Below are 18,412 nucleotides of genomic sequence, written 5' to 3' on the forward strand. Positions count from 1 at the left end.
ATATATATATATATATATATATATATATATATATATATATATATATACTATAGACTGCACTGATTGGGACTAAAGGGTTCCACTAACAGATTCATTAAAATGACAGCACAGTTTAGAACAATATTAAGTTCTTCTTGCCTGGGAAGAACAGTGATTATGCAGGGTAAAATAGATGTTCAATGCCTTGTCCAGTGTAGGGGAAATTTAACTTTAAAAGTAGTTTTTTTAACATCCCAAAATAGTAAATAAATATGGCACTCAAGTATCTTTCTTTTTTTTAAGATAAGTGTTACATTACTTGGTCTCAACTTGCTTGTTAATATAATAAAGTGGTAATACTTTTTATAGTTATTATAATATTAATATGAGGCTATCATAATTTAGTTTTTTTGTGTTTTTTTCTAATGTAACAAAATTAGTCATTAAAATTCTTCAATAAAATGGTCAAACATAATTTTCAAACATCATAAGCATTTAGTGAAGTTTGTTTCTAAACTTATTTCGAGAAGAGCATGTGCTTATGATTGTCCATGGCTGGTCCCGCATTAGCAAACACATGATTCACCAATCAGACAATTCCTAATTCACTATAAATAACCAGTTTCGTACCTCAGTATCTTCATCCTAAAGAATCCTCCCTACCACCCCTAACCCTCCCTCCTTTTTCTAAATTAAGCGACTCGGCGGCCCAGTGTTTAACACTATTGCCTTACAGCCAGAATGTCACTGGTGTATTTGCATATAGCGCTCTGATTGGCTGACGCTTCCATCGGTGCTAGAAAAGTTGAGCAAGTCCCAACTTTTGCAGCAAGCCACACCTCAGAAGCGATGTCGACGGAGCCGCAATGCAATTCAACAACGCCTGATATCACCCATTCAAATTGAATAGGAAGCTTTGAAGTTGACGAACCCGTGTAAATGGGGTGTTACTGGACCAGTTGACCTGTCTTTGCAGAGTGTGCTTGTTCTCACCATGTACATATATTTTTCTCCAAAAAAACATGCAATATAAATAATTTGACCATACCAAATAGGTAATATAGTGGCGACGCAGTGGCACAGTAGTTAGTGCTGTCGCCTCAACAAGAAGGTCACTGGTTCAAGCCTCAACTGGGCCAGTTGGCGTTTCTGTATGGAATTTGCATGTTCTCCCTGCGTTTGCATGGGTTTCCTCCGGGTGTTCTGGTTTCCCCCACAGTCCAGAGACACGCGGTGAATTGAGTAGCCTAAATTGTCCGTAGTGTACAAGTGTGAATGAGTGTGTGTGGATTTTTCCCAGAATAAAGTTGCAGCTGGAAGGGCACTCGCTGTGTAAAAATGTGCTGGATATGTTGGTGGCTCAGGTGGCGGCTCAGGTGGCAACCCCAGCTTAATAAAGGGACTAAGCCGAAAAGAAAATGAACGAATGAATGAAATTGGTAACATAGACAAGCTCATTAAGCAGTAAAGCTATCCCTAAAATATGTCATTAGCCAGAAATAACTCGGGGGAGTTCATCAAGACCTACCTGAGCTCAAACTCCCTTCTTGCCCTGCTTATGGGAGGGAGCCTAGGGCTAGAGCATCTTATAAGCTCAGGGCTCTATCCCTGCAGTCCTCAGACAAAGCTTTATTATCAATCGTCAGCTAAGTGTGAACTCCTGAAATGACATTTTAATGATAAATTCAAGTTGTACCACTAGACACATTTATAATGACCTCAACAGTTGTCAATAATGTCAAATTGTCATGACAAAGAGAAAAATGTTTGTTTATGTCAAGTTGTCACAACAATGACATCTCAAACAATGTCACCTTTACAATTAAAATAACAACTGATGAATGACATTTAATGAAAGATTGTCATAAGCATTCATAAAATCTTCTTCATATTAAAAAGTAATGCATTACTTTACTAGTTAACTAAAAAAGTTATCTGATTATGTCTGACTCATGTTACGCCAACACAAGTCTCAGCACACAGCTGCAGTTTTATAAAAAAAAAACTAAAACAAATGCTGCATTTCTGTTGTAAACAACCTTACAAACAAAAAAAAAGACCTCAAATGGTGTAAAAAAATCATTTAGTGGACACAGACTCATTAAAATGTTCATGCTGTAGTTTCAGAAGATGTGATGTAATATCATAAGAGCCAGATTAACTAACAGAGGAAAGTAAAGTTAAGGCAATAATAAATTATTACTACATTAAGACTTGGCAATAAAAAAAGCTTGGATTTTTTTTCTTCAGATTTCTTTTTAGATAAACAATTAAATTGAGAAAAATCTTCAATTTCCTCGCAACCAGATGGTCATCAAGACACGCTAATAGATGTGATAGTTGCTGATCTCACAGCACTTTGCTCTGTTTAGTTAATCTAGCCTTAACTGTGACTATAATTGTACATTAATACTGATGATTAATCTTTTTTTTTTTATCATTTCCAGTCCTGACATAAATACCACCATAGAGTATGTCCTAGAGGTGACAGGTTTCTCTCCATCTGTGGGGTCACTGTATGGAGGAACCACCATCACTATCATCGGCTCTGGGTTTAGCCTTGACATACAGGACAACACTGTCACTTTGGGTACGGCAAAAGTAGAATGGATAAGAAATGTATTGAGCCTTTTTAAATGTCTTAATCTACAGTGAAATACTTTCATTTAAACATCTTTCACAGCTCTTCTCAGACCCCAGACATATCCATATTGTTTATAGTAATTGTTTTACATTCACACAGGTGACACACAATGCAGAGTGATAGCTGCTTCAGATAATGAACTGGAGTGTGTGGCCCAGCCTAGAGATAAAACACACACTGTGACAAACCAAGGTTCCCATTCTGGTAATATCTTTTTTCTGTCATGCACAAAAATTAAAAAATAAAGCCATAAAATGTGCATTTCTGATTACAGTACGCTTGTTTTGTCACCTTGAATATAATTAATCTCATCACATGCGTTCAGTGTATGGTCAGGGATATGCCTGGAGCCCTTCTGCATTAATAACCTCAGTTGGAGACACGGTGGTTTGGCGATGGGACGCACCAGCTTTTGTGCCTGGTTTGGGCTACAGGGTCTTCAGTGTTTCCAATCCCAGCAGCACAGACTATGATGGCATTAGTTTCAGCAGCGGAGACAGACAAACTGCCAAAGGTACAAAAACCTCTTCATTAAACATGCTGATCATTAACATATATGCTGTACATGTATGTAGGAAATTCTAATATACATCACTGTGCTCACATTCACACATCAGGGGCTTTTATAGTTGATGCACTCTTTAATTATTATTATTTTATTTTTTTTCTTCTGAAAATTGTCTAAAAATTATAGGGGGCAGTTTTCGAAATAGTCAAATAGCTGAAGAAGTTGAAGTAGAACAGATCTGGAAACTGTTGTTAAACCAACCTGTGTGTGTGTGTGTGTGTGTGTGTGTGTGTATATATATATATATATATATATATATATATATATATATATATATATATATATATATATATATATATATATATATATATATATATAATTTGTTTATTTATTTATTTATTTATTTATTTTTACATTAGAAGGATTACAGCTTTTTTTAGAATAATGGGAATGTTTTAATATTGTAGCATTTTAATAAAATGTGTAAAGCATTCAATTAATTTATTGACATAAAATAAATTCATGAAAAAAAATCTTAAATAATTTTTTTTTTTTTACCACAGTAAGTTTGTATATGTAGTTGTGTTCACTTGTTAATTTCTTGTGCTGCCCTATTTTTAATTTTTATTTTTATTGTCTTGCTTTATGCTACTTATCCTTTCAGACAGGAAAATCTTTGTTATTTGCTCCTTCAAAAAAATACAACACGTTATATACAGTACAATTCAGTTATACTACACTGCTGCTGAAATCCACTGATCATGTAACTTTCAAAGTCTGGTTATTCATTTGAAATTTAAAGTTAATAATGGGAATAATTAAAAATCTCTTTTTAAAAAATCCAACATGTTATATACAGTACAATTCAATCCAGCAAAGTGGTCAGCGTGTTACAGTACACTGTTGCTGAAATCCACTCACAATGTTACTTTAAAACTCTGGTTATTCATTTATAGTTATTAATGTGACTATGTACACATACTACTTTTCATGCTTTTATATGATCTAAAAATGGGTTTTTATGTGACACTGGACAACAGAAAAAGTCTTAAATCCACAGTTCACCCCAAAAAATCTAAATAAAAATCCTGAAAGGAACTCACTTTACTTATTCCAAACCAGTTTTACTTTCTTTATTTTGTTGAACACAAAGAAGACATTTTGAAGGAAGCTGGAAACCTGTAACCATTGACATAGTATTTGTTTTTTCTACTATGGACGTCATTGACTACATGCTCCTTTTCTGTTTCAAAATATCATATTTAGTGTTCATAAAGGTGTAGAAACTTTAAAGGTTTGGAACCACCTCAGAATGAGTAAATAGAGTAAATTTTTTTGTTTGATGTATATCCCTTTGATCATAATTAAGCAATATTGACTGTGGAATAGGCTTTATATTCAAAGCAAAATATATTTAAATGCACCTAGTCCAGATCCTAAGCATTTTGTTTTTGAGTATCAAATTTCCTAAAAATTAAGCTTGAGGAGGCTGCTCTCTAATTAACAATACTGTTGACGCAATTAAATACCATTCACTGTGCAAAGACAATGCATTGTGCTATTTATATTCCCATAAATGAATATAATACAGAAAGGAAAAAAAAATTGACCCTGCTATTCATGTTGTAATTCGATGCATGCATTTTGCCAGAACTGTACACATATTCCTCTAAAGGAACTAAAAATACCACAATAAGAGCATTAAATCTGATGTCATTTTGACAGAAGAGGTGTGAAAACTGATCCTACTATTAATGCTGTGTTTGTTTCATTGTAAGGGTTTTTCGCCTACCGTTTCACGTCTCCTGGAGTCTATTACTACAGCAGCGGTTACATTGACTCGGCCAATGAGAAGACACTGCAGGGTGTGGTGACCGTTATGCCTCTGGAGGAAAGCACTGTTGAGCTTCAGGTGTTTGTCACAGGAATAAAGGCCTTGGTGAATTTAGGTACAAGAAGTCAACTGCATTTTTTCATCGGTCAATTGCACATAGAGCCTTTCAAAGTAAACTCCATTTCATAGCATGCTCAACACAATAGAAAATCTCATCCTTGTCTCTGTCTCTCCAAAAATGATTTAATACTTATTTAAAATAGTTAAAACAGTTACATTTTACAGTTATTTTTAAATCCATTCACACATATATACACTCTTCAAACTTGGTGTTCATTATATTGCCTGTTTATTCACTCTTGTTCTTTTACTGTCTCATTTTTCAAATGTGAAACACCATTCTGATCTAGCATTGACTGACACCTTGTGGACAAATAGAGCAAAAATAAGTCCATGTGCTATCCGTGCATATATTGTGTGTACTGCTGCAAGCATACCAGCATGTGCATCTAAATGTATACTTTTTGTCAGGGGGTTTGGGGTAAGAATTGGTTGTTACAATTATCCTAATCCTCATTTGTGTTCTCAGGACAAATTAACTCATCTGAACCTGAGTGTGTGGCTACTTCTGACTGTTTCCAAGATCAGCAAGAGTTTAATGACACTTCAGATGGTCTCTACTTCACCTTTACTTCCTGTGCTACTCCCACTGTGTACGACATTACACCTGGCCATGGAACCACACATGACATTATCAACATCAGAGGATCTGGGTTTAGCAATATTACCTGTGCAAATGAGGTGAGCTTTAGTGGTCGATCAGGAGTGAAGACATTGAAAAAGGAATTAAATTTATTTATCAATTTAATTTATTAATTAGACTTGATCATGGCTGAAATTACACAATTGTGTCAATATTTATACTAGATTTACTCAAAAATGGAATAAACTAATTTATATTTTTTTTAATTTTGAAAACTAAAGGTCAAAGTTGGAGATCTTCCCTGCAGCGTCATCAACAGCAGCTCCACTGAGATCAACTGCCAACTCAGTCCTGACAGCGGAGCACCAGTAGGCGTCCCTTTACCCATTACTGTGCAAATCAACAACCTTGGCAATGGCCTCCTGACCATGCCAAAAGAGATTGACCGCAGATTTGTGGTTCTCCCAGTGGTCGATTCTATCTTTCCAGTAGTAGGCAGCACCACAGGCTCCACACGTCTGCTCATATCTGGTTCTGGCTTCTTCAGCGGCTCAGTTATGGTAGCAAACATTCCATGCAATGTGGTTTCCTTTGACTATTCTCAAATTGTTTGCGATACTTCTCCATCTGTAGCTCGCAGTGGAGATGTCACAGTTTACATCAACTCCATATCTTCTTCATGCAGTTCTGATTGCACATTTGAATATTCAGACTCCATCACACCGCAGGTTTCCACAGTGTCCCCTAACTCAGTCAATGGAAACTCCACCACTGTTACAGTCACTGGCCGTGGATTTGGGAACAATTCAGCTGATCTAATGATATCTGCTGACAACATCCTGCTAGCAGTCACAGAAGTTAATGACAGCAGCATTCAAGTTTTAGTTGGTGCCCTTCCTGCTGGCACATACAATCTCACCGTGGTGGTCATGAGCAAAGGTCTCGCCACAGGAAGTGCCACACTTACCAGCATAGCACAAGCCAGCATCAACCCAACATCAGGCAGCATTGCTGGAGGAACTCCACTCTTGATCACAGGAAATGGATTTGTGGCAGGAAACACAACTGTGAAGCTTGGTAACTCCCTCTGCAAGATTTTAGATGTGACTGCAGACACAGTGAGGTGTTTGACGCCTCCTCGTGCTGAAGGACAGGTGCAGGTCAACATTAAGGTCTTTGATGTTGTGTATCCACCTCAAAATTTCAACTACTCCAGACAACAAACTCCAAACATCACATCTGTCACTCCTAAAACAGGTACTTTTTAATTAAATATAAGAACTCAATTAGGTTCTGAAAGTAGAGAAGATGAGTTAATCTGTTCAGCATAATGGTAATATTCCTGACAATCTCTGCAGTCCTAATTAGCCACATTATTTAGCTTTTTAAGAAAGATTTGAGCATTATTTGAACAACTTTAGTACAATAGCAAATTGTTTTGGCCAGCAAAAATGTCATAATAACAAACAAGTATTTACAAAATACAAACTCATTGTAGTAACACTTTAATCCTTTCCTCACAGGTCCTGTTGGAACACAGATCACCATCTCGGGTTCTGGCTTTGGCACAGATTCAGCAGTTGTCTCCTTACAGATCGACAGCGTGGCTTGTAACATATCATCTATCACAGACACGCAGTTGCTGTGCACTGTTGGGGAACACGCGGGAGGAACCTTTCCGGTCATGTTTAACCACCAGGTCAAAGGTTATGCCTTGACCCAGTCAGTCTTTAAGTATGAGCTGCTGCTGACAGGGATAACGCCAAATGAGGGTAATTAAAAGCACTTCCTTGTTAATATAGATAGGATATGTCATATGTTATTAAACAAGACAAAATATCTAGTTATATGGATTGTTTATTCATGGAACCATCAAGACTAATAAGAAACCTTGATTTTAAAGAGTTCAGTTGGGTGTTAGGAACATCTATTTGTTAAAATTTAAACTTTAGAGACATTTTAGTTTTCTTTCAGACAATCTGTTTATATAATCTTGGTTTTCTAGTGCTTTTCCCTACTTACTTTCTCATTTATACAGCATTGCAATGTAACAAGACACTGTAATATACTTTTTCCCTGTTATGCTGTAGGGAGTTACGCTGGAGGTGCCGTTGTTGCCATTCAAGGCTCTGGATTTGATCCAAACATCACTAAAGTCCTGATCTGCAACAGAGAGTGTACCGTGCACCTGCAGGACTCCACATCTACTCAACTCAACTGTGAAGTCCCACCCAACAATGGCATGTATTTTTTTTTTAAAGCTGCACGTCAATTTTTCAATTACTGTAGCATAACATGGATTAAAGTATTTCATCACTGAGATCCTAAAGTTTTCAGTCAACAAAACTCTGAATACTTGCTTATGTAACTTCTTGCAGGAAGTGAAGCATTGCGGACATGCACGGTCATGGTGATGAATGGAGGGGATTCTGTAAACCTCACGAGTGGCTATACTTACCGATCATCCCTGACCCCTGTTATTACCAATATCACGCCACGCAGAGGAGGTACTGCTGGAGGCACCAGACTCACCATTACCGGCTCAGGTTTCAGGTACAGAACAGACCAGAACTACATTGTGCTGAAGCTGATTGTCCTTTAGTCATGCATGGATACAGTGTTTGTTGTTTATTTGGACATTATATACCAGTCATATTTGAATAAAATTTTAATAATTTATCCAGTCTATGTGAACTCTTCAGTTTGTGTGGATCCTAATGCACCAGTATAGTGATGGTACAGTTTGTTTGTTAATTCCTTTGTTCTTTTCTGTAAACTTTGCTTGCTATTGTTAAACTACCAACAGCATGTTCAGAAACTCTGACTGTGACCTCATAAAATATGATAAAAGCATGGACCCATGCAGGCACGTGCACACATAGGGCTCAACCTGTGCAGTGCACATGCCCTTTTTAGTCTTGGATAGAAAGTGCCCTTCCAAAATGATCAAAAGTGCCCCCGCGACACCCCTCTTCCCCCCTACCGCCCTTCAGTACGCGTGCGACAACACCGCTGATCTGAACGCGCACGACAACACCGCTCTTTAGTACGCTTTATTTTATTTTATTCATTGCTTTATCCTTTCAGATATTTTTCTTGGTCTACCAAATCTTGCTTTTACAAGAACTGTTCCTATTGCCTTCCATTTTCCTACTATATTTCCGACTGTGGAGATAAACCTTTAACTTAAACCTTTTACTTTAAACTTTTATGCTAGCTTTTAGGTCATTAGAAAATTCTTTTGAGGTCCCCATTCTGCTACTTTCTGGTTCACAATTAGAAGAAGCACAACTAACAATCAGCTTCCTAAAAAATCCTATTCATGACTGGTTGCAGCTGTGTTAAAATGATTAAGGTCAGAAACGCAAGCTCATGCAACAAGTTTCTCAGTTCGCTGCATTGGAAAGTTTAAGCTAGGTAAACACTAACCAGCAAAATTGCATTTTGTGACAGTGTGAGACCAAAAAGCAAATTGAAGATCAAAAAATTACCTCTCTGGACATAAATTTAAAATATGGACAAATCGCACACTTTTTTAAATGTCTAATTTTTTCGATTTCTCTTCTGCTTTACTTGTAGCTCAAATTTCAGTGAAATCGGGGTCACAATCGCTGGCTCTGTCTGTGATATCCAGTCCGCCAATGAGACTCAGATCATCTGTGTGACCAACGCTGGGCCCAAATCCCAAGAAACTCAAGTGCGAGTCCAGCAGGGGAACAGGGGAATTGCCAGAATGGTAATGTTAAATGCCATTTAATTAATAAAACAAAAGTAAAAGGTTCCTAATTAGTTTTTGTCTGTGATGAAAGATATAACCAAAAGTCATCATGCTAAATATTACTAATGCAGTTAACAACCACAACAAAAATTTAACCAAAAGCTTTAACTTTGTTTTGGCAACCTGGAACTAAGGAACGTTCTACAGACCACGTAAAGTAAAAGAGATGCTCTATTCATTTTTAGATTTCGGCTATACAGTAATCTTTTTAATGCTATTTGATCAATAGAAAAAATTGCTCAAAGAGATTGGAGCTATACTTGCACAACTAACATGCGTAAGTGCCCAGAAGACATTTCAAAGATGGCCTCTGAGTGAAATTATTTGCTTTAAAGAAGCTTTCATCTTTACAGACTTTTTAAAATAAAACAATCTTATTAATTCTCTTTCTAAGGATAATGCTTCCTTCTTCTACATTGATGTCTGGTCATCTCCCTACACATGGGGTGGTCTCTCTCCACCAGAAGAGGGCATGATGGTTGTAATCACTGCTGGCCAGACCATCCTCCTGGACACCAGCACTCCAGTCCTTAAGATGCTGCTTATCCAAGGTATTGTCTTTATACATGTACTACCTTTATTAATTAAAGCCTTGATGCACTCATACAGACCTTCTCTAAATGTCTCTGGTTAGGTGGGCGACTGATATTTGATGAAGCAGACATTGAGCTGCAGGCGGAGAATATTCTGATCACAGATGGCGGAGCTCTGCAAATCGGAACAGAGCAGATGCCCTTCCAGCACAAGGCCATCATCACCCTGCATGGACACCTGCGCTCTCAAGAACTTCCTGTCTATGGCACCAAGACACTGGGAGTCCGACAGGGCGTGCTGGATCTGCATGGTACGCAAAATAACAACACCATTAGAGGGTTCAAACTCATGTTTAGTAAATTTAATCAAATAAACTACAATCATCAGTTATTGGGGTTCCAGCGCTTTAACTCTATCAAGTTTATTTGTTCAAATATGTTATTTATTATTTAGTTTATAAACACTTCAAACAGGAATAAAAAAATACAAAAACTCTTATTATTTTTGCCACTCACCAAATACAATAATATATTTATTAAAGGAAATAAAAAAAAATGCAGTTTAAAAAAATAATAAGCAGCACAACATTGATAATAATAAAAACTAAATGGTCTTATTAAAATCATTTCTTAGGATCCTGTGCCACTAAAGCATAGAATAACAACTGCTGAAACTTCAGCTTTGCCATCCGAGAACTCATAATATAATGTTATTCCTTACAGTATTCCATATTGATAAATAAAGGAAATATGAAAATAGATTAATATTGGTGACTATAAGAGATTTTAAAATGTATTTTATTCACTTTACAAAGTCAGAACCACTGTCTTGTTTCTCCAGGAATCCCTGTCCCTGTGCCATGGACGCGTCTCTCCCAGACTGCACAAAACGGCTCCAGCACACTGACACTGATGCATGCCGTCACCTGGAAAACTGGTGATGAAATTGTAATTGCCTCCACAGGCAACAGGTAAAGATTAACCACTTGATTGACCACCCAGATTTTAATCAATTTACAAAAATACATTTATGACATATAACTTTTATTCTGATTATTAGATTATTGCAGTTTTTTTAGGGGAAAAAAATATTCAATTATAGACTTGCTGTATATGATTATACTGCACTTTTTCCAAAAAAATCTTTTTCACATTGTCATTATGGGGTATTGTGTGTAGAATTTTGAGGAAATAAATGAATTTAATCCATTTTGTAATAAGGCTGTAACATAAAAAATGTGAAAAAGTGAAGCGCTATGAATACTTTCAGGATGCACTGTCAGGTACTTATATGTACGCTATATATGTCAGTCCTAATATAAATATATCTAAAATACTGTATATTTTAAATGAATCCACAGACGCAGCCAGAGAGAGAATGAGCTGAGGAGAATTGCGTCAGTTTCAGCTGATGGTCGTACCCTCACTCTGACTGAACCACTGACATACACTCATCTGGGTGTGTCTGTCACACTGCCTGATGGGATGATTTTTGAAGCGAGAGCAGAGGTGGGCCTTCTTACCCGAAACATTGTTGTCCGTGGATCCAACAATGCAGAGTGGAATGATCAGATTCCAGCTTGTCCTGATGGATTTGACCCAGGTTTGGCTTTGCTTTTACTCATGTGTGAACAGATTTAACATAAATAAAATTCATTCAATTGTCAGTTTATTCACTTTTTGAAATAATACTAAATGCATCACTCAATGTTCAACTTTGCTGACAGGTGAATTTGCCACCCAGACTTGTTTCCAGGGTAGATTTGGAGAAGAAGTAGGAAGTGACCAGTTTGGTGGCTGCATCATGTTTCATGCACCACAACCAAACCAAAATCTGGCAATTGGCAGAATTGAATATGTCGAGGTAAATTGATATTCACTTCACGCTGATAAGCCTGTTATGCTTTATTATGTGATAACAACCACCTAGATGTACTTTATCCCTTTCATATAATAAATTTTAAATCAAGTGATCTAATCATTACAGTATTTAAGAACAATTTGTGTATTGCTTAAGAGTTTGTGTTGTCATCAAAGTCTGGAACATGGAAAGTTTTACATGGTGCTTAAAGGGACCTATTGTGCAAAATTCTCTTCAATAAAGTGTTTAAACGAAGATGTTGATCCAGAGTGTGAGTAATCAACTAGCCAAAAAAAAAGAAAGATGCAAGAAAGGATGACAGCCAAAATCACAAATGATCTAAGTCTGTTAAAAATATGGCAGAAGTAAAGTGATAATCTGGCAATATCTGTGAAAAGCTGGGTATTTTCATATTAGACACAACAGGCCTATATGTAAACTCCAATGCCATGACAAGATGCAGATTGTTGCCATTATTTTATTCACTTTCATTTCAAGTGGTTTACAACACAAAACTGTCATGCACAAAGTGAGCATGATGAACAGCTTTCTCAATATCATGCTCAAGCACCAGTTTCCTCTGTTTTTGGACAAAACTGCTGGCGAGCTCTCAAATATAAGTTGCTCGCACACAAATTTTCTCACATTCTCTCAAATATGCACTGTTCGCGCTAATTTTTAAATTTTCTTGCGCGCTCTCAGGACACTGCTCGCTCAGTGAGATTATATGCAGACTCACAATTTGTATCCTGTGTTCTTTCTTCCTTTTGTGCTTTTTGATATGATTTATATTGGTGCACTATTTATTGACAATAACCACAATACTAAAATAAAAAATACTAAATTTTAATACATATTAATTTGTTTTATGTAATAAACCATTAAATTTTTGGCTAAATTCTTATAGATATCATGATATATTTTATTAGATGTTTCATACACTTAAAGCAACAGAGAATAGACATGAACATAAAGAATACATTTTATTTTAAAAACATCCAAAAACTGCACTATACTAATCAAATAAAAAAAAAACATTCAAACAAAAATATAATTAATGCAAGCAGAAATGTAATAAGACAGAAAATAGGGAAATACTTGATAAGGTATTATAGCCTACTGTACTATTCACTCTTCAAATAAATGTCCCGATCAATCCCATTTTATCATGGCAACTAAAATAAAGTGAACTAGTCTCTGTTGTCTTCCACATTGTTGATGAGATTGTTGAGGACATTTTTCTGTCATCCTCTTTATTTTGAGCAAAAGCTGTTCTACAGGGCTCCTAAACATTGTGTTTGAACAGTACTATGGTAAAGTACTTTAGTTAATCTGTTGTGGTAATATTATAGTTGCTATATATGTATATATGTATGTGGTAATATTATAGTTGCTATATATGTATATGTATATGTATATATGTATATATGCTATGTATACCTAACACATATTACACAAGTGTAATATAAACACATGACCCAATGCTGTAGTTTTTTTTTTTATATATATTTTTCTACAATTCACCACACTTCACTGTAGTAAAATTACACTTTATATTTAATTTTACCATTTCACTATTCTTAATAGTACAGTATGCTGAAGCATCCATTAACAAGTTGTAAATAATACTAGCCTAAAACATAGGCAGTATACCTAACACATTTAAAAACACTAGTATTTATTATAGAACTTACCTTAACCTGTAGGTAAATAGTGTAGCAATATATAAACCATATAAACATTCTTAGGATAACAATTGAACAGGAGGATCTCTGGAGAGCAAAAGCATGAACAGAGGAGGAAACACAGGGCACAAATTGTGAGTCTACATCATCTGACGGAGCGAGAGCAGATCATTCGCATGCGGGCAGCCAGTGTTTAAAAGTAAATCCCTTTGGAGTGATGTGAGTGCACGTGAGGAGTTTTGTCCACAAACAGAGGAAACCGTTGTTCGCTTGATCGTATGTGAATGCGCTCTCAGATTGTAATACTGCGCTTACGACATTTGTCAGTGGAATAATACACGTATATGTTCATCTCACAAATGTAGTGTCTTCTGCCATTTTTATCTATTTGCCGCTTTTCCGCTGCACGTTGGGGCTTAATGTTACTGCCAACAGGGCTGAGCCAATAGCCTCGGACCTCGAGCTCAGAGGCTGAAATCATTCCACATTCAAAGTAAAAACTTCCAATACCCAGAGGGAGATTAATGACAACACACGCTTATATCCACTAACCATGAACAGGAACTTACTTGCGGTATTTCTTATTTGTTAATGTCTTGCGGGTGAAAAGTTTGTTTTAATGCATACAATATTACTGAAAATGTATTAGTAATGCCTTACACTACTGCGTCACCGGACAATGTAATACGTAACTGTAATACATTGCTTTTGTAACGCATTACTACCAACACTGGTTAAATGTCTCCATCTCTCTTGTGCTTTGATCGTCACAGCAACACACTGCCCTTGCACTGCACAACTCATTGAAATAAATGGGTTTTATGTCACATTACTTTCTTTTGACTATGGCTAGAGGGAGAACCAGTGTGCAGTCCGGCATGTTGAGCTCTCTTTTGGACAAAACGGAAAATACAGTTCATTTATTGTACATTTTGTGAAAAAGGCATGATAAATCCCCTTTAAATGATATCTTTACATGATATATAATGAACATAATATTTGCAATAAATTTCAATAACTACATAATGTTTGTTATTGTCCTCTTTTAGCTCTTCAATGTTGGACAAGCGTTCCGTCTAGAACGCTACCCAATCCATTGGCATCTGATGGGTGACGTTCATTTCAAGTCATATGTGCGTGGATGCAGTATCCACCAGTCCTACAACCGTGCCGTCAGCATCCACAGCACTCACAATCTGCTGGTGGAGCAAAACGTCATCTACAATATCATGGGTGGAGCCTTCTTTATTGAGGATGGCATTGAAACTGGCAACATCCTACAGTACAACCTGGCAGTGTTTGTAAAACAGAGCACCAGTTTACAAAATGAAGACATAACTCCAGCTGCATTCTGGATCACCAACCCTAATAACACCATTAGACATAATGCTGTGGCAGGTGGGACACACTTTGGGTTTTGGTACCGCATGCCTGATGATTTCAACGACCCAATTTATGATGCCTACATCTGTCCGAAGAGAGTGCCTCTGGGACAGTTCTTCAACAATACAGTGCATTCGCAGGGTTGGTTTGGCTTGTGGATTTTCCAAGATTTTTTCCCCATGGAGACCGGCAGCTGCAGCTACTCAACTCCAACACCAGCAGTGTTTCGCCGCTTAACTTCTTGGAACAATGAGAAAGGAGCAGAGTGGGTGAATGTAGGATCGGTTCAGTTCAGTGAGTTCCTGATGGTCAATAATGAGAAGGCAGGAGTGGAGGCCAAGAGAATCATCTGGCACTATGTCAGCGGATGGGGACTGGATGGAGGAGCCGCTGTGGTCAACAGCACAATGGTGGGTCATGTGGATGAACTGGGATTAGGAAGTGACTACTGCACCAATCGTGGTATTGTCCTGCCCCTTGATGATGGGATGAGTGTCATCAACACAACATTTGTGAACTTCAATCGTTCATCATGCGCTGCAGTGAGTTTGGCAGAAATTGCTGAAAGCTGCTCACCTCGCTGTGGAGGCTGGAGCGCGAGGTTCAGTGGGATAAAGTTTTATCATTCACCAAACAAGGCCTGGCTCAGATGGGAACATGAAGTGGCGCTAGTAGACATTGATGGATCACTGACAGGTAAAAATAATTAGAAATTATAGTAATTAGATGGTTAAGGGGGGAAATCTTCATTGTATTTTTAAGATTTAAGTAGTGCAAATTATTTAATTGGTTTATTCTTTTAAAGGCAATGTTAGCAACAAGGTGGTGCCAAAGAATAATTTGCTCGACCCAAGACACTGCTTTCCAGCAACAGAGTGGAGCATTGGCATTCCTGCTGCAGTGTGTGACAACACCATTAACTTCCACCGCATGGTCATCTACTATCCCTCTTATACACTTTGGGCTAAAGATGTGATTCTTACCAATTCATATGGTAAGCTGAAATAATCTGTGACCTACTCATGCATTTCTAACACATGTTGTTATACTTCATTAATTATTTCCTGGTCTTTGTTTAGTTTGCAGAACATAATGGCAACATGAAGTTACTCAAAACCATTTACATTTACATTTACCACATTACATCTCCATATCACTACGCTCAACGATTTCAGTTATTTCACAGCCTACACCAGTTAAATATCAAATCAAGTCAAAACAGAAAGCTTTGGATGAGATGTATAGGTTGTTTGTGGACAAAAACTTGACAAATGACTTGAAATAATTCAAAAGTTGAGTTGTGGTAACCATAATATAATTGGAATAATTGATGATAGACCATTTAATTATGGAAGATTAATCTACATCTGTGGAGTAGCCACTCCACTTCTCATCATGACTATATTACCACCCCTGGTGCACATTCATTTCTAATAATTTAACAACTGCTTATCAGTAATTCCTTACATAACACTTTGTCATGTCTGATATATTGCAAAAGATGCTAGATGTAGGTATATGGAGCCTTATTACATATTAAAGCTAAGAAGAACAACAATTCTGATGGGAATGTTCTAAGTTTGTTAAGTTGAAGTTAGTTGTAAAGGGTATAGTATACCTTAGCTGGAATACTTACTCACTTTCATTTCACTCTTTAGGGTCATCAGTGCTACCGTTCCTTTATACATTTATGACCCATTCATATGGCTGGATGGCAATGCTCCCCACAGGCCAAACATACAACTGGTTATTTAATGGTGCCTCCCAAATCACTTCCATCTCATACTATGGAATGGTCTACAGCTTTCGGGTAAAGTGAACACATTACATATTTCAAACAAATGTATTGTTCATTCAAAGGAAAACTGTCAAAAGGTTTTGTTCCTTGACATTTGTTGTCATTTACAGTATCTGTGGAGCATTTAGAAAATTGTAAAGTCTCTTGTTGCTCAACAACAGTTCATAATGATTAAAAGTATAATCATTTAATTTCTGAAATGATTGTTCTCATTTTTTTTGATGTTCTAAATGTCTCATTAAGGCATTTAAATGCTAAATATTTCAATACACAAAGACACATTTAGATTATCTATAAAAATTGTTACAAAAAAGCATTTGTTTTATATTTATATTTGTAAAGTTATAATGTATTTTTAGATTTTTTTATAAAAAAAGGAAAAAGAAATTAAAACATTAAAACATTTCCCTTTAGAAATCTTATACATGTAAATAAGTATACATGCAAATATACTGCATCCAAATTCCATATATGATAAACAAGTTCATATTTAAATTTTATGTATATAAAATATATGCAACATTTCAATAAATTATTAATATATAAGATCAACACATATATAAAATTTATCTAATCTATTTGAACACATATTATATGTCATATGTAATTTGCATTTATTGTCAAAAATCAGATTTCTATATGAATTTATTTTATGAAGTTTGTTTGTCTTTTAGTGTTACACTAATAAATGTCTTCTTCTATTTGACAGCCAGAGAATTATGTTATCATCAACCACAACATGACCCAGACACCTGACATGGTCCACATCATAGATTATAGGAGTGGTTCTCCCGAGCCCCTCAACTCCACTGTGAATGTAAACGGAGACTGGTACATCAACCAGTCATCCAACAGCCTTTATTACATGGGTAAAACTATTCTCTTAACCCAAGACATGACCTGTGGATTTTGAAGGGAACCCATATATTGCTCAAAGCTGCTCAGTACAATGTAAAGATCTGTTATTAGAAGATTTAGTGTTTTGTTTTTGTCTGCAGTGTCTGGGAGAGACCGTGTGTCAAGCCGAAGGAAAAGAAACAGTGTGGACCGCTCACTTATAGATAGATATCTGGTTTTCAATGTGTATCAGTGTTACTATCCCAAATGCATTGCACCTACCTTCACCCCTTCTCCTGAAGTTAGTTTTGGCCCTGACACCCTGCAAACACCTGCAAACTTCACCTACGTGTAAGTTACCACACACACCCTCAGCATTTTTGTTTTTATAGAATACTACAGAATACACTCTGCTGTATCTATTGACCTTAATATAACATGTCATATTAGTTTTAGTCGATGGTCCAATACATCATTTTGGAGGTCAAGTCCTGAGAACAACTTCAATGTCCCACAAGAAGGCTCTGATGTTATCATTCCAGCTTGTAAGCATCTCTAAATTTCAAGACAAAGTCTAGACAACAAAAAAAGCTATTTAACAATGAGAATTTTCTTAATGCTATATCTCATTATCTCTCTTAAAGACGTTTGGATGGTTGTGGATGTTGTAGTCCCCTCCCTGAACAAGCTGAAGATAGCTGGAGTCTTAGAAATTCCAGACACAAACAACGACACCTCTATCATGCAATATAACAATGTTGTTCTGAATGCCACATATATCTCCATTCAGGTAAGGACATACAGTAGCTATGTTCAAATTGCTCCTTCTATACACATCTTCAGATCATTCCACAAACCTATGGTCAGAC

General features: G+C 36.5%; 1 protein-coding gene and 1 long non-coding RNA gene across 4 annotated transcripts in view; one reads left to right on the forward strand and one right to left on the reverse strand.

The window, feature by feature from the left end:
- pkhd1l1.2 (PKHD1 like 1, tandem duplicate 2) overlaps positions 1–18,412 on the forward strand; it is a 67,708-nt gene that overhangs the window by 34,227 nt on the left and 15,069 nt on the right. Inside the window, exons 34-55 of one of the 3 annotated variants that reach the window (NM_001166323.2) lie at positions 2,427–2,569; positions 2,723–2,827; positions 2,949–3,137; positions 4,910–5,080; positions 5,555–5,766; positions 5,950–6,925; positions 7,192–7,440; positions 7,759–7,908; positions 8,047–8,221; positions 9,248–9,404; positions 9,841–9,997; positions 10,081–10,290; positions 10,821–10,950; positions 11,341–11,582; positions 11,707–11,843; positions 14,575–15,604; positions 15,714–15,902; positions 16,567–16,718; positions 17,416–17,575; positions 17,705–17,894; positions 17,994–18,088; positions 18,188–18,333. In NM_001166323.2, the coding sequence (NP_001159795.2) occupies positions 2,427–2,569; positions 2,723–2,827; positions 2,949–3,137; positions 4,910–5,080; positions 5,555–5,766; positions 5,950–6,925; positions 7,192–7,440; positions 7,759–7,908; positions 8,047–8,221; positions 9,248–9,404; positions 9,841–9,997; positions 10,081–10,290; positions 10,821–10,950; positions 11,341–11,582; positions 11,707–11,843; positions 14,575–15,604; positions 15,714–15,902; positions 16,567–16,718; positions 17,416–17,575; positions 17,705–17,894; positions 17,994–18,088; positions 18,188–18,333 (5,365 nt within the window). The other 2 variants (NM_001130399.1, XM_087294834.1) reach the window with 2 other exon arrangements.
- On the reverse strand, positions 662–5,342 carry LOC141379078 (uncharacterized). Its single transcript, XR_015516780.1, has 2 exons — positions 4,924–5,342; positions 662–3,128 (listed from the first exon to the last, which is right to left on the reverse strand). It is a non-coding gene; the product is annotated as an uncharacterized LOC141379078 (long non-coding RNA).

The sequence above is a fragment of the Danio rerio genome, chromosome 19 (assembly GCF_052040795.2).
Source record: "Danio rerio strain M-AB ecotype USA chromosome 19, GRCz13ab, whole genome shotgun sequence".
Classification (NCBI taxonomy): domain Eukaryota; kingdom Metazoa; phylum Chordata; class Actinopteri; order Cypriniformes; family Danionidae; genus Danio; species Danio rerio.